At 41.9% G+C, this 20477-nt stretch overlaps 1 protein-coding gene across 2 annotated transcripts in view; it reads right to left on the minus strand.

The window, feature by feature from the left end:
* The window catches only part of ampd1 (adenosine monophosphate deaminase 1 (isoform M)), a 58767-nt gene extending 39434 nt beyond the window's left edge, over positions 1-19333 (minus strand). Inside the window, exons 1-4 of one of the 2 annotated variants that reach the window (XM_072563382.1) lie at positions 19193-19333; positions 16342-16516; positions 10981-11146; positions 3725-3890 (exon numbers count right to left, since the gene is read on the minus strand). In XM_072563382.1, coding sequence (XP_072419483.1) covers positions 3725-3890; positions 10981-11146; positions 16342-16516; positions 19193-19214 — 529 coding nt within the window. In that variant the 5' untranslated portion in view covers positions 19215-19333. Of the gene's footprint in view, positions 1-3724; positions 3891-10980; positions 11147-16341; positions 16517-18057; positions 18153-19192 lie in introns of those variants that run through there. The other variant, XM_072563383.1, reaches the window with a different exon arrangement.
* Positions 19334-20477: the final 1144 nt, after the last annotated feature.

Below are 20477 nucleotides of genomic sequence, written 5' to 3' on the forward strand. Positions count from 1 at the left end.
CAAGATGAAGGGCACTTGCCAATTGAACTTGCTCTGCCTTTCAATAGATTCATGGCTGATCTGATCATTGGATTTATTACATTTGGAAGAGAGTTCAAGGAAGTTTACGATCCAGGTTTGTAATTTAATGAAGGGCGTCAATATATAGAAGGAGGTATAATGGACAAAGTCATCATAGCAAAGCAAGAATGCATGGCTAATAGCTAAAGAATCTTTGATATACCACTTTGATATACCAGAATTCTACCTACTACATAATCCACTCTTACATTAGCTTCACTAAAGTAAATCCTTATTTAATTGAACTCCACACTCCCAGTTGCTGGTTCTACTCTAGTCTGCCACTTATATTTGGTACAATTAAAGACCCTCACATATGGATAGGTTACCAGGCTAGGCAGGCAAACTGCGATTGAGTTTAATATAGAGAGCAGTGTGAAGTGATACATTTTGGCAGAAGTGTTAGAGAGAGGCTATCGAGACTAAAGATTTTCTCAAGGGTTTTTAAAGCATTTCTGAAGTGTGTAAATAATCACAGACACCTGGCAGACACCTAGATATTTTAATATGGCAGGACATGTTGAAAGTGTATTTAGCAAAATATCCATAAATAGATACAAAGAGTGTAAATATAGGAAAGATATGCGGAATCTTTATAAAGCTCTGGTTAGGCCTCAATCTGTGTATTGCACTCAGTTCTGTTCACCACACTCTAGGCAGGATGTGAAGCTCATGGAGAGGGCACAGACAAGATTTACCAGATTGGCTCCAAGCATGTGAAAATGAACTGGAATTGCTACCCATGGGGGGGGGGGGGGGTAATGGGGGGGGGGGGGTAGTGGTAGAAACAGAGGTGGTGAACCATTAGAAAAGATAACTAGACAGAGAAAGAAGCATATACTGGATTAGTGGTGCTGGAAGAGCACAGCAGTTCAGGCAGCATCCAACAAGCAGCGAAATCAACGTTTCGGGCAAAAGCCCTTCATCAGGAATAAAGGCAGTGAGCCTGAAGCATGGAGAGATAAGCTAGAGGAGGGTGGGGGTGGGGAGAGAGTAGCATAGAGTACAATGGGTGAGTGGGGGAGGAGATGAAGGTGATAGGTCAAAGAGAAGAGGGTGGAGTGGATAGGTGGAAAAGAAGATAGGCAGGTCGGACAAGTCAAGGAGACAGTAACTGAGCTGCAAGTTTGAAACTAGGATGAGGTGGGGGAAGGGGAAATGAGGAAGCTGTTGAAGTCCACATTGATGCCCTGGGGTTGAAGTGTTCCGAGGCGGAAGATGAGGCGTTCTTCCTCCAGGCGTCTGGTGGTGAGGGAGGGCGGTGAAGGAGGCCCAGGACCTCCATGTTCTCGGCAGAGTGGGAGGGGGAGTTGAAATGTTGGGCCACGGGGCGGTTTGGTTGATTGGTGCGGGTGTCTCGGAGATGTTCCCTAAAGCGCTCTGCTAGGAGGCGCCCAGTCTCCCCAATGTAGAGGAGACCACATCGGGAGCAACGGATACAATAAATGATATTGGTGGATGTGCAGGTGAAACTTTGATGGATGTGGAAGGCTCCGTTAGGGCCTTGGATAGAGGTGAGGGAGGAGGTGTGGGCACAGGTTTTACAGTTCCTGCGGTAGCAGGGGAAAGTGCCAGAATGGGAGGGTGGGTCGTAGGGGGGTGTGGACCTGACCAGGTAGTCACGGAGGGAACGGTCTTTGCGGAAGGCGGAAAGGGGTGGGGAGGGAAATAAAAATGTCAGTGTCAAGTCGCTCGTCACTAATGGAAATGGAGAGGTCCAGGAAGGGGAGCGAGGTGTCAGAGATAGTCCAGGTAAATTTAAGGTCAGGGTGGAATGTGTTGGTGAAGTTGATGAATTGCTCAACCTCCTCGCGGGAGCACGAGGTGGCGCCAATGCAGTCATCAATGTAGCGGAGGAAGAGGTGGGGAGTGGTGCCGGTGTAATTACGGAAGATCAACTGTTCTACATAGCCAACAAAGAGACAGGCATAGCTGGGGCCCATACGTGTGCCCATGGCTACGCCTTTGGTCTGGAGGAAGTGGGAGGATTCAAAGGAGAAATTGTTAAGGGTGAGGACCAGTTCGGTCAAACGAATGAGAGTGTCAGTGGAAGGGTACTGTTGGGGATGTTTGGAGAGGAAAAAACGGAGGGCTTGGAGGCCCTGGTCATGGCAAATGGAGGTGTAGAGGGATTGGATATCCATGGTGAAGATAAGGCGTTGGGGGCCGGGGAAACTGAAGTCTTGGAGGAGGTGGAGGGCGTGGGTGGTGTCTCGAATGTATGTGGGGAGTTCCTGGACTAGGGGGGATAGGACAGTGTCAAGGTAGGTAGAGATGAGTTCAGTGGGGCAGGAGCATGCTGAGACAATGGGTCGGCCAGGGTGGTCAGGCTTGTGGATCTTGGGAAGGAGATAGAACCGGGCAGTGCGGGGTTCCCGGACTATGAGGTTGGAAGCTGTGGGTGGGAGAAAGAAGCATATTGGGCTATTAGGATGGGAAGGAGGGGCCAAGAATCAGACTGGCTGAATTAATCTACAGAGGGGTGGCACTTAGTATGTAAACCAAATGTTCCTCATTTGAGCAGTAAATGCCCAACAACTGGATTAATTTAGATAAATAGCACCAAATTATAATAAACATCCAATAAATCATCCCTCTCTATCTGTGGAATGCTATCTAAAACAGGCCAGTTCTTGTCAGATTGTCAAAAGTCTGAAACTAACCCCTCCTCTTCCTCAACCATTCTCATCTTCCGATTTTGAAGCTTATGGTGACTATTTCTGGATAATCTCAGCCTCTCTCCCACTGCTTTGGGTCTCGGTGTTGTCATTCAATCAGGTTTTGCAGTTTAAGAATGCAGTGAACCATTACTGATAGTATCAATGAGTGCCATGGGGGAACAGTCACTGAAGGTTGGCATGCAGGTGCAGCAGATGGTGAGGAAAGCTAATGGCATGCTGGCCTTCATAGTGAGAGGATTTGAGTATCAGAGTAAGGATGCCTTGCTGCAGTAATACAGGACCTTGGTGAGTACTGTGTGCGGTGTTGGTCCCCTAGTCTGACTGAAGAACAACATTCTTGCTATTGAGGGAGACCAGTGAAGGTTCACTGGACTGATCCCCGGGATCGCAGGACTGACATGCAAAGACTGGATCAACTGGGCTTGTACTCGTTGGAATTTAGAAGAACGAGGGGGAATCTCATAGAAACATATAAAATCCAGATGGGACTGTGCAAGGCAAGATGTGGGAAGAATGTTCCTGATGTTGGGAAAGCCAGAACTAGGGGTCACAGTCTAAGAATAAAGGGTAAACCATTCAGGACTAAGATGAGGAAGAATTTCTTCACTCAGAGTAGTGAACCTGTGGAATTCTCTCCCATGGGAAGCTGTTGGGGCTGGTTTGTTAGATACATTCAAGAAGGACATGGCCCTTGTGGCTAAAGGGATCAAGGGGTATGGAGAGAAAGCGGGAGTGAGATATTGAGATTGCATGATCAGCTATGATCATATTGACTGGTGGTGCAGAGTCAAAGGGCTAAATGGCTATCTGCTGCACCTATTTCCTATGTTTCTATAAAAGCATATGGATCTTTTGGTGATCTGAGAACAGTGCAAGAGTTGGCTTTGTCAGAGACGTGCAATGAAAATGGTTGGATCAGAGTCTGAAACAGGACAAACAGTCTGAGTGAGTGAGAATCTTTCTTTAAGTGTTCTTCTCCTTACCTGGGTGCACTTCATTCTCCTCTTTCCATTGCTCATTTTCCATGTTCCGCAGAAACTGCGCAGTGGTCCGACAGAATCGCTGAAATGATAGCCGCATGTATTTCTCCCGAATGGTCAAAGCTCGATACAGGCCCTTGCAGGCAAGTTCAAAATCTTCAATAGTTACCTGTTCATAAATGGTAAATAATCAAACTCGTGAGTTTGGAGTGGAGTGGAGTTTGCACGTTCTTCCCATGTCTGTGTGGGTCCCCTCCAGGTGTTCCAGTTTCCTCCCACAGCCCAAGGATGTGCAGGTTAGGTGGATTGGCCATGCTAAATTGCCCGTAGTGTTCAGGGATGTGTAGGTTAGGTGCATTAGTCAGGGGTAAGTATAGGATAATAAGGTAGGGGAATGGGTCTGGATGGGTTACTCTTCGGAGAGTCAGTGTGGACTTGTTTGGCCAAAGGGCCTGTTTCCACACTGTAGGGATTCTATGATTCTATGATTCATGAGGAGTTTGGAGTCTCCCATGGCCCCTGAATTTCTCCAATCATCTTTCACCTTGAATCAATGTAGCCTCCTGTTAAACTAACAGTGAACAAAGGCTTTAAAAATGGACAAGACTCAAAAAGCAATGTCACCTAAACCTTTCAAAACCTTTGGAGCAGATGCAGATGCAGATGTGATTTGCTAGGATGTACCAGGAACGAGGGGTACATCAGTTTTGTGGAAAGGTTGAAGAGGGGATTGGTCTCCATTGAGGACAGAAGGTTAAGGGGAGGTTTGAAGATGATTTTCAAAATTGAGAGGGGAGAAACTCTTGCCACGGCAGCAGTAACCAAACAAAAGTTTGAGTTAACTGGTAATTGAACCAAAGAGAAGATGACAGTTTTGATCAGGAATACACTGCCTAGGAAATTGGTGGAAGCAGATGCAAAAATGACTTTCAAAAGGAATTGAATGAATAATTAATAAAGAAGATATTTCAGGTTGGCACGGTGGCTCGGTGGATGGCACTACGGCCTCACAGCACCAGTGACCCAGGTTTCATTTCAGCCTCAGGCGACTCTCTGGTTAGAGTTTACACATTCTCCCCAAGTCTGTGTGGGTTTTCTCTTGGTGCTCTGATTGCCTTCCACAGTCCAAAGATGTGCAGGTTGGGTGGATTACCCATAGGAAAGGTGGGGTAATAGGGATGGGGTGGATGCTCTTCAGTGGATTGGTGCAGACTTGATTGCTGAATGGTCTCTATCTGCACTGTCAGTTTCTATAATACAGGAGAGAGTAGAGGAGGGGTTCTAATTAGAGCTCTTTCATGTATTTGGAATAGGCATTATATGCTGAACAACCACATATACTGTATATTCTTATTCTATGAGGTATCAGCCAATTGCATTATTATTGTGCGCAGATTCACAATATTTCTTTGTACTTATTTGGATTGCTTTGGGTGCTATCATTATCCACTCTGGTCACTTCAATCACATCATATTTATGGCAGTAGCTAGCATATTTATAAACCTACAATATCATGCAGGGAAATTATAACTTGCATTGATTAGTAAATTCAAGAAGTTAAACTTGTTTAATTTTTTTATTCCCTTTAGACTTGACTGAAGTCAAGTTCTTTTATTTATTCACTAAGGGAAATGAACATCTCTGACTGGCAGCATTTGTTGCCCATTCCTAGTTGCCCCTTGAGAAGGTGTTGGTGAGCTGCCTTCTTGAACTGCTACAGTCCACATGAAGTAGGTAGACCACAGTGCCCCTAGAGAGGGAATTCCAGGATTTTGACACTGAAGGAACAGCAATATATTTCCAAATTAGGATGGTGAGTGGCCTGGAGGGGAACTTGCAGGTAATAGGGTTACAATGTATCTGCTGCCCTTGTCTTTCTGGATGGAAGCTGTTGTGGGTTTGGAAGGTGTTGTCTAAGAATCATTGCTGAACTTTTGTAGTGTAGCTTGTAGATGGTGCACACTGCTGTTACTGAGCATCTGTGATGGAAGGAGTAGATGTTGATATGGTGTCAATCAAGCGGGCTGCTTTATCCTGGATGGTGTCAAGCTTTTTGAATATTGTTGGAGCTGCACCCATCCAAGCAAGTGGAAAGTATTCCATTACGCTGCTGACTTGTGGTTTGTAGATGGTGGACAGGTTTTGGAGAGCCAGGAGGTGAGTTACTTACCACAGTAATTCTAGCTTCTGACCTGCTCTTGTAGCTACTGTGTTTATGTGGTGAGTCCAAATGAGTTTCTGGTCAATGGTAACCTCCAAGGAATTGATAATAGGGTATTCAGTGATGATAACACCATTGAATGTCAAAAGGGGTGGTGGTTAAATCTTTTCTTATTTGAGATGGTCATTGCTTGGCACTTGTGGCATAAATGTTATTTTTCACTTCTTGTTGTATTTGAACATGGACTGCTTCAGTATCTGAAGAGTCACAAATGGTGCTGAACATTGTACAAACATTAGCAAACATCCACATTTCTGACCTTAGGTTGAAAGGTCATTGATGAACCAGCAGAAAATGGTTGCACCTAGAACACTACCCTGAGGAACTCCTGCAGAGAAGTTCTGGAGCTGAGATGACTGACCTCCAACAACCATGACCATCTTCCTATGTGCTGGGTATGACTCCAACCAGTACAGAGATTTCCCATTCTTTCCCAAAGACTCCTATTTTGCTTGGGATTCTTGATGCTATATTCACACAGACCAAGCCATCTTCAGCTGCTTCATCAATGACCTTGGCTCCATCGTAAGGTCAGAAGTGGGAATGTTCGCCAATGATTGCACAATGTTCAGCACTATTCGTGATCCCTCCAGCACTGAAGCAGTCCATATCCAAATGTAGGAAGATCTGGACAAGTATCTCAGGCTGACCAGTAGCAAGTAACATTTGCACCACACATGTGTCAGGCAATGCCATTTCCAATAAGAGAGAATATCCCTTGATATTCACTGAAATATGAACACTATGACTGCAAAAGCAGGCCAGAGTAACTTACTATTCACCATTGATAAGCCACAAGTCAGGAATATTGTAGAATAATGCCCAATTCCCTGGATAATGCAGCTCCAGCAACACAAGAAATTTGACAGTACCCACAAATGTCCCCTCCCTCCACCAATGATGTTCAGTAGCAGCAGTATGTGTTATCTACAAGATGCCCCGTAGAAGTTCACCAAAGATCCTTAGACAGCACCTTCCAAACCCATGACCATCTTCATCTAGAAGGACAAGGCAGCAGAAACATGGGAACACCACCAGCTGCAACTTCCCTTCGAAGCCACTCACCATCCTGAATTGGGAATATATCAAAGTTCCTTTAGTGTTGCTGGATCAAAATCCTGGAACTCCCTCCCTAAAGACATTGTGGGTCTACCTCCAGTACATGGACTGCAGCTATTCAAGAAAACAGCTCATTTCTCAAGAGCAACAAGGGGTGGGCAATAAAGTCTCCAGCCAGTAATGCCCATATCTCATAAATAAATAAAGGAAAGAACCTTGTAGCTAATTCTATAAGAGAAATACTAAGGTGTGTTTGAATCTTTACTGATCAGTCAGTAGTGCCTCCTCCTCTGAGCCAGAAGTGGTTTCAATCCCCACTCGGACACTTACTGACCAAAAAAGGAATATTCATGATGTGGTTCAACAGGTTGATAGTCAGCTGGAGAATTCTTCCAGAGTTTCTCCAATATTCCCCAAATGGGAACAAATGTGTGTGAGGATATCAGACAAACCTGATTGTTCTAAAACTCAAATACATAAAAAGACAATTCAATTTCTCAGTAGATTACTTTTAAAGTTGCTTAATTCAAATGATTTGATCATTCATTTACTGCATTAATTTCCCACATCATTTAAGATGATCAGTATGAGATCATTCATTATTTTTAGTCCAGCTTGCAATATTGATGGGTCAAGAACAATAAAAAAGCTAATCAAAAGAAACTCTGTAGGGAAGGCATTATCGATGGAGAGAAACATTTGCCATTTCATATTAATGACCTTTCATCAGTGCTTATCAAACATTGAACATTCATCAGCCTGAGATATTAACTCTGTTTATCTCCATAAACGCTGCCTGACCTGAGTTTTTTTTGACTTGTTTTCTTCCTATTTCAGATCATCACAGAATCCATACAGTTTGGAAACTGAGCATTCAGTCTATCAAGTCCACACCAATCCTTTTTCCATAATCCTGCATTTCCAATGGCTAAAGCACCTACTCTGCACGTCTTTGGACTGTGGGAGGAAACTGGAGCACCCAGAGGAAACCCACGCAGATACAGGGAGAATGTGCAGACTCCACACAGACAGTCATTCAAGGGTGGAATCAAACCAGTGTCTCTGGCACTGAGGCAACAGTGCTAACCACTGAGCCACCATACCATCGCACCTTTCACCACTGCAAACCCCTGCAGTATTTTGCTTTTTGCATTGAATGATTATGAATAGGCTATGAATATTTAAAGTGTGCACATAGATTACATGACTCAGCAATGCCTGCGAATGTATAGTACCTAATTATGCTTGGATAAATTGTAATGGATCAATATCATTTGCTTTTGTTTTCTATCAACTAGTTCGTATTTTGTCAATTATTTTTATTGTTATCTATTGCAACTATATCAGCCAACTATTCACAGTTGGCTGTGAATTCAATGTCAGGTTGAGAGAGCAGTATTTAGTGTCCTGATCCGGGAGTATATGGGCATGAAAACATCCTCAGCTGACAGAGGCACTTCATAATGGCGAGCCAGCTGCTTCAGCTGTGGACTTAAAATAGGTGGCAGACCTTAGCAAGACTCTATTACAGTGTGAACTCTCACTCGTGCTGAAATCTCCACATTGAATAGATATGACTATCCTAAGTATCCAATATAAAAAGCTCAACTGTTCTTGAAGTTATTAACTGTCCTGCAACACACTGCCCCACTTGAGAGGGACAACTGATGGTGAGTTTGACCTGAGGATCACCAGACCTCAGCTGAGGAGGCAGGCTACTATTCTGCCAGGGCAGGAACTAAATCCATAGTGCTTTGCAAACCAGTTTTCAGGCAGCTGAGCTAACAGTGACTCACGGCTCCCTTAAAACAAGCGATAATCCAAATCCCAAATACCAGGCATGGTTTCACACCCCTCTGAGTGGAATTGATGCTTGTGAAAGATCAAGCACAAACGCCAAATCTGGTGAGAGTTTTAACATCCCTGTCAAAGGGATCGATTAGGCTGCTGCTGAACAAATGCAAGAACAACTGATCCCTCAAATGTTTATACCCCTGAACATGAATGTTCGGGTTTAACACTGCAATATTAAAGTTATGATGTGGAAGAGCTAGACTGGGGTGGACGAAGTTAGAAGTCACACAACACCAGGTTATAGTCCAACAGGGTTAATTGGAAGCACTAGCTTTCGGTGCACTGCTCCTTCATCAGGTAATGATGAAGGAGCAGCGCTCCAAAAGCTAGAGCTTCCAATTAAACTTGTTCGACGATAACCTGGTGTTGTGTGATTTTGATATTAAAGTTAGCCAGCCCTTTAAGTTCTTCAGCACATGCAGTCATCTGGTTACAGGAGAGGGAAAGCTAAGCAGGTACCGGGGTGGGAGAGGAATAGAAGGGTATGTTGATAGGATGAGATGGAATATAGTGTGAGGTCGCTCCTGAGTACAGGAAATACCATTCAGGACCAGAAATTATTTTGCTCAAATAATTTGGTTCTGTACTGTAAATTTTAAATAATTCTAGGAAAACTTGAAATAACCGCTACTTTTGTCATATGTTGCTTTAACTCTGAGAAGGCTGTTTTTTTTAGCTAACTAAAAACAGAAGGAACTGCGAGTGCTGTGAATCAGAAACAAAATCAGAAATTGCTGTGAATCTCGGCAGGCCTGGCAGCACCTGTGGAGAGAAATCAGAATTAATGTTTTAGGTCATGTGATCTTTCCTCAGAGCCGGGCAACAGTTCTGAGGAAGGGTCACTGAAGGCACAATGTTAATTCTGATTTCTCTCCACAAATGCTGCCAGATCTGCTGAGATTCCCAGCAATTTCTGTTGTTAATGTTTTGTTCTGGTGCAAGGTCACAGATAGATAACATTAGTGCTATTTCTCTCTCCAGAGATGCCGAGTATTTCCAGCATTTCATTTTAGTTTCTCATCAAACTGTTCACAAGACCATTTTTTTTTCGTCTTTCATCACATCAACCTCCAACTTCTCTTCAACTGCCACATTCTCATTCTCAGTTTTATCTGGTGATCTTCCAGACAATCTTGTCTACATTTCCTCATCACACAAGGGCTGATCACCTGGTTTGTTGACAATTAAGTGATAAGCCAAGAAATGAAGTTACAGATTATCAGGCAAGCCATTTCTGCTGGTATTCACAGCCTACAATACCTCAAGGATACACAGTTTTGTACTGCAAAATAATAGAGGGTGTCTTCCAGGGCATGGATTCCATGAGGACTCTGCACTGATTACCTCTGCCAATTCTCTCATGGAAAGATCCTTCTGTGACAACTAACTTCACGAGGATGAGGTCAAGTAATTCATTACTTTGTATTAGTTCTCTCAGCTGCTGCAATTAGACGAGGGCTGATCGTGTAGTGGTAATGTCATTAGTGCCCTCGGGATGTGGATTTCAATCCCACTGTAGTGAATCTTGAATTCAATAACAAAAAAATCTGTAATTTTTAACTGAGGCTGTTTCCTTTGTAGTGGTGTGAGACTGGAGTCACATATAGGTACAACTGGGTGCATGTAGAAGATGTGTTGAGGGTAGCATCCCTACCTCTAGGACAGGAGGCTTAGGCTCAAGTCTTACTTACTGTAAAGGCGTATAATAGCAAAACTCAACAGGTTGATTTGGAGACATATATACAATTTCACGAATGAAGCAATTGTGTTTTTGCTACAGCTATAAGGGACTTTAGAACAATCTGACTGCTTCATGGTGAATTTTACTGATAGCAGCTCTAGTGAATAGAAGTGCTGATCAGACACTGACAATCCATTATGGCTTGTTTGAATTTTATCAGTGCCTACTCTGATGTTTTTCTCTCTTACATTCCTTTGGCTCTCTTCTTGCATTTAAAGATCCTTCCTCTATCATCAACTTCCTGAGGTTTCCAAAGCCAATCTTCCCCTTATTACCCAGTCCTGCCCATTTTACATCCTGGATTGCAGAGATTCCCTTCTCTGCAGTGGGGAGGGGATGGTGCTTGGTTAAAGCCCCAATCAACGAAACAGGGTTAACCTTACCCCTGACGCGTAGTCTCCAGAAATAGTGACTCTTTGGAATTCTGGCACATCTGTGTACGATGGCAGCCCCATCTGATTAGCTGATTCTTTAGGCTGTGCCATTGCAGGGTCCTCGAGAACTGGAATTGCTGTCGCGATAGCCTTTCCTCTCATGATTATTTTCAACCTAACAGGAAGACACAATCCAAGAGTTGTACCAATGTTAATTAGAATAAAGATTGAAACTTGGTTTCCACCAGAAACAGTTTTGCTAAAAATCGTTTCCCAGAAATTGCTTAATTGGTATGTGCAATTGTGCTGAGTCATGCTACATGTATTCCTGAATGTTAGGTGCTGAAGCCAATGAGGATCCAGGCAGGTCATTATAATAGGATTCATTACTCCAGTCAGTGGGTCATAGATCTCTACCCAGTCACCTCTGCTGGAAAATAGGTCTCAAGCAAAGACAGAATTTAACTTAGCAGTAATATTCATTCAATCATGTGTGTCATCTTAGAAATCAAGAAGGCTATCTTGGGAAAGGTACCATAGGGTTTCTGGCTGTTTGGAACTTAAACCTCAATTTCAAACAATTTTGATCTTAGTTTGTGATGATGCTGTTACTTTATGAGATGAGTTTTGTTCTGGTTTCTTTTAAGAAAGAGATTGAACGAGAGGTGACAATCAGTCTGTAGTAACATAAACAGCTTGTGAGGACTTGGGGTTTTTTAAAAAGTTGGAATAATAGAAGCAGCCTGGATGGATGTGGCCAGCTCTCACAGACTAGGATTTCTTGCTTTTCTTTAAGCTTTTAGATTCAATGAAAGCTGCAGGAATATTGAAGAAGTAGAAGCTATTCCCCATCTCCACCCCCTTCTCGGTTACAGCTGGAAACTGGAATTTCTCTTCCTATTGCAGCATTGCACATGAGAAAACCTGATTTCTGAACTTGCCTTTTTGCTAACGAGTGTGTTTATGGGATGTTGCTATATTGGAAACAGTTAATTAGTAATAAGTACTGTATCTATTATTCAGCCATGTTTTCCAATAGAGTTGTTATTAAAAGTTCCTCTTTCTATTGTTGTATTATAACAGTTGTGTTTAAATAAATTGTGTTTCGCTTAATGTTGAGTGGTTGACCAGTCATATTGCATCTGGTACACAGGACCTCACATTTACTTTTGAAATAAGAAAACGTTAGGGTCTAGGCAACCTTCTTAATATATTTTGAGGAGGTCTGGTCTGGTCCAGGACAACTTACTTTCAAAAAAACAATCAAAAGTGTAATGGCACAATGCATTACTGTTCCAACATTAGTAACAGATCAAATTATTCAAGGGAAATTAGGTGAAATTAATGGCAAGCGCTCACTTCTCAAGCAGTACCATTAAAATAACAGGTCACTTATCTCATTTACCACGTGGGTTACCTGATATACACAAATTGCTTCCAAACTTGTCTTCAGATCAGCAGCAGTTAATTTTAAGATGATACTCATTGGCTCTCAAATCACTTCAGAAAACTCACGGAGGTAAAAAGGGGCCTGAATAATTGCAAGATCTTTCCCTTCACTTTCTAAATGAATTGAGCCCAATAACAGGAAGCCACCAATGTCTTGTGATTCCTGTCTCCACCAACCCTCAAAAGAATAAGTTGTAAACAAAGAAGGAGGTGAGATATAGTCGATAAGGCCATGGGGAACTAGTATTCAAATCAAGGGCCATCTTACAAGGTCAACATCTGCTATCTCAATTGCTTCAATTTTACTTTTTGAAACTAATCTAATCCCACTGTAGAGAGGAGAAGAACTAAACTACAATTAAGAAATTTGTGGTTTGCTTGTACAGAACTTCAATATTGTTCATTAGTGGGAGCTTTTCATCTCCTCTTCATCAGCACAAGTGCAAGAAAGCCATGGTCATTTGAAGTTTGGTCATTTATATGATAAGAGAGAATGATACACATTGGTCATTGGTGTGTTGTTTTTGACTGACTGAAGCATTGCTATGTAGGAGGCAATGAGACCCTAGGACTCCCTAGGCACCTGGCTAATTCAAAAAAGTCACAAAGCTCGAAGATTTTTATGTTATTTAGAGAAAGGGTCTCTTGCAAATGAATGTATGCTGTTTCCAGCATATGAAAATAAACCACATGACAAACTTAAATTATTACCTTTAATTGGGTATTGTTTTAACTAACATCATGCTCAGGATTATTATTCAAATGCTGCCCAATCACAGAATTGCACCTAACGCTAAATGCTTTGTTTTGGGTTTTGTAATCTTTGGCTGCATTCTACTCATTATAAACAATACAAGAAGCATGCTGTTTGATTCAATCAGCCAGTCATTGATGGACTATATATTTGGCATCATACTGACATTGAAATTCATAAATAATATTTCTCAATTGTGTGATAGACAGAACATCCTTTTTAAAAATTCAATAATGAGGTGGGGGCATCTCTGGCAAGGCCAGCATTCATTGCCCATCCCTAATTGCCCCAGAGGGCAGTTAAGAGTCAACCACATTGCTGGAGTCACATGGCAGCCAGACCAGGTCAGGATTGCAGTTTCCTTCTCTAAAGGGCATTAGTGAACCAGATGGGGTTTTCCAACACTTGGCAATGGTTTCATTAGTTCCCTAGTTCTAGATTATTTACTGAATTCAAATTCCACCATCTGTCATGGCTGGGTTTGAACCCAGGTCACCAGAACATTAGCTGAGTTTCTGGATTAATAGTCTAGTTACAATACCGCGAGGCCATTGCCTCCCCTATTTGATCTGATTGGACATAAAGGCAGTGAAGTGCTCGTGAAAAGTAACACTAGCATAGGCACTGCATAATAGTATTTGAAGCCCATGTGCTTGACCTGTAACTCCAACTGAATACGAAGATTGAGCAGAAATTAACAAATATATCAAAATGTACTAATAACTATAATTAAAAACCAATTGATGATAATCAGCCCAGCTCATAATGTGGCTAATATATTCTTGCTCAAAGTAACATACATTCATATGGAAGGACCCATTCTCTGCAAGCAAAAGGAATATGTTCAAGTCTTGAAGCTTTTTTGAATTACCCGGAAACTTGGGAAGCCTATAGTTTCTCATTGGTTTCTCTATGACAATGCCTCAGCCAATCAGATTTGCCAACCAATCAGTATCCTTTTCTCGTGTGATATAAATTGTTGCCTTCATCTGTAACTTGGTATTCTTGCAGTTGTCTTGGTCATCAGCAACCTGCTGCAACAACGTCTCTCCTTTCAGTCACTGGGAATTATAAATAAACAAATCAAAATATGCATGTGAACTTGATAGAATATTTAATAATGTCAAATGTGGATAATAAATTCCTATTGCATATCAGATTTTATCTCCCCTGTTGGCACATATGTTTTACTGTATCACGCTGGACAAGCAGCTGGGAGACTGGGTAGAGTTCCTCCTGCCTTAAACTCCAAATGCTCTTCCCACCTCCACGCCAAGTGATTCCACAATCTACAAAGTAATGTCTTCACATCAGGAAAACCAAAACTTTTGTATTTTTGGTCCTGGCACAAACTCTATTCTCTGACTACCGTTTCTGTCCCACTCCCTGGTGGTTGCTTAAAGCTGAGATAAACTATCAGCAACCTTGTGTGTTTGAACCTCAAATGAGCTTCCAGCCAGTGATTCAGTCATCAAGCCTATTTTCAGCTCCACAACATTGCCCAATCCCGTGCCTGACTCAGGGCACCCATTGCTGAAATCCTTATCCAAGACTTTGCTCCCTTTGACTTGGTCATTCTAATGCTGGTCTCTACACCTATAAACATACACTCATTCAAATCTTCATCACCAGTAATTTGCACCAAACCCTGTTCACCCATTAACCCTATACTTACAGATCGACAGTAGCTCCCGGTCTGTACAGGATATAAATTCAACACAGAAACAGGCCATTCAGCCCATATGCCTGTCTTGATACTCCATTTGAGCTTCTCCCAGCTTTCCTCATCTAAATCTAGCATTGTAAGCCCCATTCCCTTCTCCCCCATATGGCTAACTTTCCCTTACATGCATCAATACCATTCAATTCAATGATTTTGTATAGTAGTGACTTCAAGCTTCCTGCTATTTCGTTGGGTAAAGAGGTTTCTTTAGAAATCCTTCCCGGATTTCCTGCTAACCATCCTATATACAAACAAGAGTAGAAGTATGCCACTTGTCCTCTTGAGACTGCTCTGCCATTCTATAGGATTGTGCATAATCTGATACCTCCACATTCTGTCTAACTCCAATATCCGTTCTGCCCTTGCTAATGAAGATTCGATCCATCTCTGCCTTAAAACGCAATCTGCTTCCAACTCCTTTTGAGGCCATCTTACATTTACAACCTACAGTTATGCTCTTCCTCACAAGAGGATGTATTCTCACTTTATACAAACTGCCAAGAAAAAAACCTTAATTTTAAAGACCTCTCGTGGGGATCATTCCTCTTTCTTTCATTTAAGAGAAAAGATATTCAGCCTGACAATCCATTCCTGATTTGTATACTTACAGATTACTGGTGTATTCATATAAATCTACTCTGCACTTTCTCAGTGCCTCTCTATCCTTTTGAAAGTATGGCAACCAGAACTGGTCAATACAATTTTCCAACCTTCCAACTCTATCCTTCTAGTAGTAAATCCTGTTCCTTGATTTGCTTCCTTCCTGGTTTTGGTAAGCCAGTCACAACGCATGATACTAAATGCTTCATCCTTATTTTCAAATTTCTCCATAACCTCAGCCCCTCTCTATCTTTGTAACCACCTCTAAAACTCCACAAGCCTTCAAAATCCTCCTCCAATTTCAGTCATTTCCATTCCCAATTTTGAGGATTCTGCCACTTGTGGATCATGCTTCCAGGTGCCTTGTCTAGATATATTGGAATTCCTGGAAATCCTGGAACTCCCTCCCTAACAACCAGATGGGTCAACCTACATCAAAGGGACTGCAGTTCATCAAAAAGGAAATTCACTACCATCTTCTCAAGTGCAATTGTAATGAGCAATAAATGCTGACCCAGCCAACAATGGCCACAACCCATGAACAAATGACAAAATTTCCCTTCTGAACTCTCTCCCTGCCCCTTTAAGTCGCTCCCCACAAACTTTGGTCCCCTATTCTACCATCGCCTTCTGTGACTTGATCAAATTTTAACAGACATTCCTGATGAAGGGCTTATGCCCGAAACATTGACCCTGCTGCTCCTCGGATGCTGCCTGACCTGCTGTGCTTTTTCAGCACCACACTTTTTGACTCAAATTTTAATTGCTGTTGTTAAGCAGCATAGGATGATTCATTTAGTACAAAGTATAAATGTTATAATGCAATTTTTTTGCATTTTGGAACCTTTTCTTTGTGGATTCCTTTGCTTTCCTGTCAATTAAATGGTGCTGCATCTCAATGTGCCCAATTGGACAATTGTCAGCCATATCAAATGGCGAAATCTCATCTCTTTCATCTTCATCTTTAGCGTCATGGGCGAAGACCTTCTCAGCCAAGGTCCGTGCTTCTTCATCAAACTCTGAAAAGGATAGTCAGGTGATTACTTAAAATGACAAAAGTAGTTAATTGCTGAACATTAAACTATTAGTAGCAGGGAGTCACCATTAAAAGTTAGAGATATAGGACTATTCCTATTACAACTCAACTTGGACAGCTTTTAAACAAAAACTAAGACTTTTTGTTTAGAATTGTAATACTATCAGAATTTATTTTAAGAATGAATACAACCTGTCAATCAGAGGCATGTACTAGGTATCCTAAAACAATTGGGTGGTCGTGATTGGTTTGTCTTTGTAAGGCAGCACTAATGTTGGAAGGCTTTATAAATGACAAAGCTATTCAGAGTTAGGCCAAAGAAAATACACAACCATGTTCCTATTGGTTTGGAGATCAGATGGAAACAGGAAAATTCAGCTTTTGTTCCTACTTTAGTATCAAGACCCCAGCATAATCCATTCTTTTTGCACTTGGCACTGAATGGACACGTCGTTTGTGACATTAGTTAACAATAAGTTGCCTAACTCTAAATATCCATATTCATCAACAAGACCAATCCTGCTTGACACTGTAAATCAACCTAATTGGGCAGTCTTTAGGATTAATTGCTGTTGTCTGTGTTTCAGCCGGTTCTGGTCTCTGTCAGTGCCAGTGAAGTAATGATGGTAAGCCAGCTGACATGGAAACTTTCAAGGATCACACTCTCCCTTAGGAATCCTGGTTCAGTTATATCTCTCATTCTGATGGCTCCCTGGAAACCATGTGTAGTGTCCTCTTGCAGTTTCATCTCTGTAAGTCCAATATTGGAATGGCTAAGTGTAACTTTATTGAAAAGGAACAGTGACCATGATCTCGCCTATGAATCATTCTTTATGAACATTTTCTAATGACTTTCCCTGAAAATGAAAGTGAATCTTCCTTTCTGTCCTCTTTCTTCAGTTGTTAACTCACTTATAGTAAAAATTGGTTGCTTTGACGCATCTTCCAATGCTAATCTTCATGATTTTCTCACACAAATTCCCTCTAGGTTATCAATTTATAACCTATTTAAGTCTATGTTCTACTTTCTGGACTCTTTCCAACTCATATGCAGCGACCTTGAATCAAGTCAAAGGCAAGACTTTGGAAAGTAAATTTACATAGGAGCTAGGAACAGCCATTTGGGTCCATCAAGACAGTGGCATCATTCAACTAGGTCATCGCAGATCTTATACCGCAACACTATACCATAACATCCTTATATCATTTCATGTCTTTAAGATCCAATAATCTATAGATCTCTGTCCAGTCCAAAAGCCAACTAATTGTTGTTAATAGACTATAGAACCAACACTCTCACACATGAATTAATTAATATAATGACCAGGCTTTTCAATGTTCTTAACCTCAATGCCTTAATAATAGAAATCATAGAATCACTGCAGAGTGGAAACAAGGCCCTTTGGCCCAACAAGTCCACACCAACCCTCCAAAGAGTATCCTACCCAAACCCATTACTCGACATTTCCAGTATTGGCAGTATTTTATTTTTATTAGCTCACAGAGCTTGTGAATGCTTTGCACCTGGCTTTTTGACTTTCGACATCTTGATGTGTAGTTCACAGAGATTTCTCTGTCTGAAGCAGAACACAGCAATAGATAGGATTCAATGTTGATCTAACCTATGCATCCCTGAACACTATGAGCAATGTAACATGGCCAATTTGCCTAACCTGCACATCTTCGGACTGTGGGAGGAAACCAGAGCACCTGGAGGAAACCCATGCAGACACGAGGAGAACATGCAAACTCCACACACACAGTCACCTGAGGCTGGAATCGAACCTGGGTGCCTGGCACTGTGAGGCAGCAGTGCTAACCACTGAGCCACCGTGCTGCCACAAAGCCTGGCAGAATAATTATATTTTGCCACATTCTGAGTTTCCAAATTGAATGACCACCTCATAACACATTCTGTGGAAGATATAACTTCTTTTCAACCCAATATATAGCTAGAAAAAAATAAGAGATCCCTTAAAGTACAAGATTAATATATTTTCGTTCCGACAGGGATCAGTTATTGAGCAGGAATGTCTGAGTAGATAGAACCCCTGCCTCTGAACAAGTAGCTCCAGACTCCTGGCTCTCTTGGCCGTGGAAAGAATGCTCACGATGATTTGGACAAGTTGAAAATCAGCCTACTAATCTTTCCAACAGTTCCCCAAAGGAAGGGAAAGTGTATGAAGATGTCAAACGTATATTGAGAGATAACATGAAAAGTTAGTCATATTCCCTGATTCCAATTGAATCTGTCCACAGAAGCATTTTGATCAGAACGCATTGGTTTTAATTTCCTACTTAACTGATCAATATATGGACCTGGACCCCACATGATTATAGCAACAGATTAGACGCCCTTCCATGTGTCTGAAAACCAGCTCACATCATTTTTAATATCATACAAGGGTGTATTAGCTCACAGATATAAAAGAGAAACTCAGCAGATCTAACAATGAGTGGAGAGAAATAAAGTTAATGCTTCGAGTCCAGTATGACTAATCTCTGCCGTCAAAGAGACTTAAACTTTAAACTCTTTCTCTCTGCACATACACTGCCAGACCTGCCGGGTTCCTCCAGCACTTTCTGTTTTTATTTCAGATTTCCAGTATCCGCAGTATTTTATTTTTATTAGCTCACAGAACTTGTGAATGTTTTGTACCTGGCTTTTTGACTTTCGACATCTTGGTGTGTAGTTCACAGAGATTTCTCTGTCTGAGGCAGAACACAGCAGTAGATGGGATTCAATGTTGATCTGATGTTCTTACACAGCGTTTGGTCTGCTTTTCGCTTGCTGCTTGAACTCGTCTGCTCCTCTCCTATGAAAGGTTAGGAGTATTTATATATGTAACTATTTCTGGAAGAGTGTCCTTGTCTACGAATGTTGTGTGATAGATACTGTTATGTAGTTACTGGGTTACTGTCCTCAGCTTCGAAAATTATTTTATTAGATTTTCTCAATCATAGGCATATTATAGAAATTGATCCCAAATAAAGAATTTAGTTCCAACCATTGCAACTAGAGTTGAGTGCAAATGCAGACAGACACTTCTGGGGGAATCTTTTAACTTGCAAAGGAGAGTTTGTGGAGATTTATAAAATCACTAGGGGCGTGGATAGGGTGAATAACCAAGGTGTTTTCTCCAGGGTAGAGGAATCTAAAATTATGGGACATTGGTTTAAGGTGAGGGGGGAAAAATTAAAAGGGACTTGAGGGGTAACTTTTTCATAGAGGGTAGTGTGGGTATCAAATGAACTGCCAAAAGAGGTGGGAGAGACAGGTACAATTATCACATTTGGACAGGTAAAGTTTAGAGGGATTTGGGCCAATTCCAAGCAAATGGGACTAGTATAGTTTGGGAAATCTGGTCAGCATGGGCCTGCTTCCGTGCTGTATGATGCTTAATTTTATAAATGCCAAGATCCTGACAACAAGTCTACTGACAGCTGACCTGTTCACCTTTTGAGGTACTGGGTAATTCCAGTGGGACAGGGGAGGTTCAGTGATCTAAGTATACAAAAGGAGAAAGAAAATTCAACTCTGCCATTTAACTTTAACTGCTGGCAGAGGGATTTGGCTGAAACTCACTGAGGTCAATGCAATGAAAGGGCAAGAGAGGATTAATGACCTACAGGGTGCAAAACCTTTAAATAGTGAACCTAGACATCTGCCTCCCTATTTAAGTGAGAAATGTTTGCCGACTGGGTGTCAGAAGATCAACGTTCTGACTTATCTGTGTTGGTCTAGGGAGGCTTATACCTCATATCTCGCCTTGACCTATATTAAGGTATCCTTAGAATGGAGAATTGGTCACACACAGCCAGGAGCTGGCCAGGTCAGCATGGCCCTGAATTTCTTTTCCTCCAACTCCTTCCAACAGTAGTCTGGCAGGAGCAAGTGAGGACTGCAGATGCTAGAGAGTCAGAGTTGATAAAGTGTGGCACTG

This window comes from Chiloscyllium punctatum, chromosome 45, assembly GCF_047496795.1.
Source record: "Chiloscyllium punctatum isolate Juve2018m chromosome 45, sChiPun1.3, whole genome shotgun sequence".
NCBI lineage: Eukaryota > Metazoa > Chordata > Chondrichthyes > Orectolobiformes > Hemiscylliidae > Chiloscyllium > Chiloscyllium punctatum.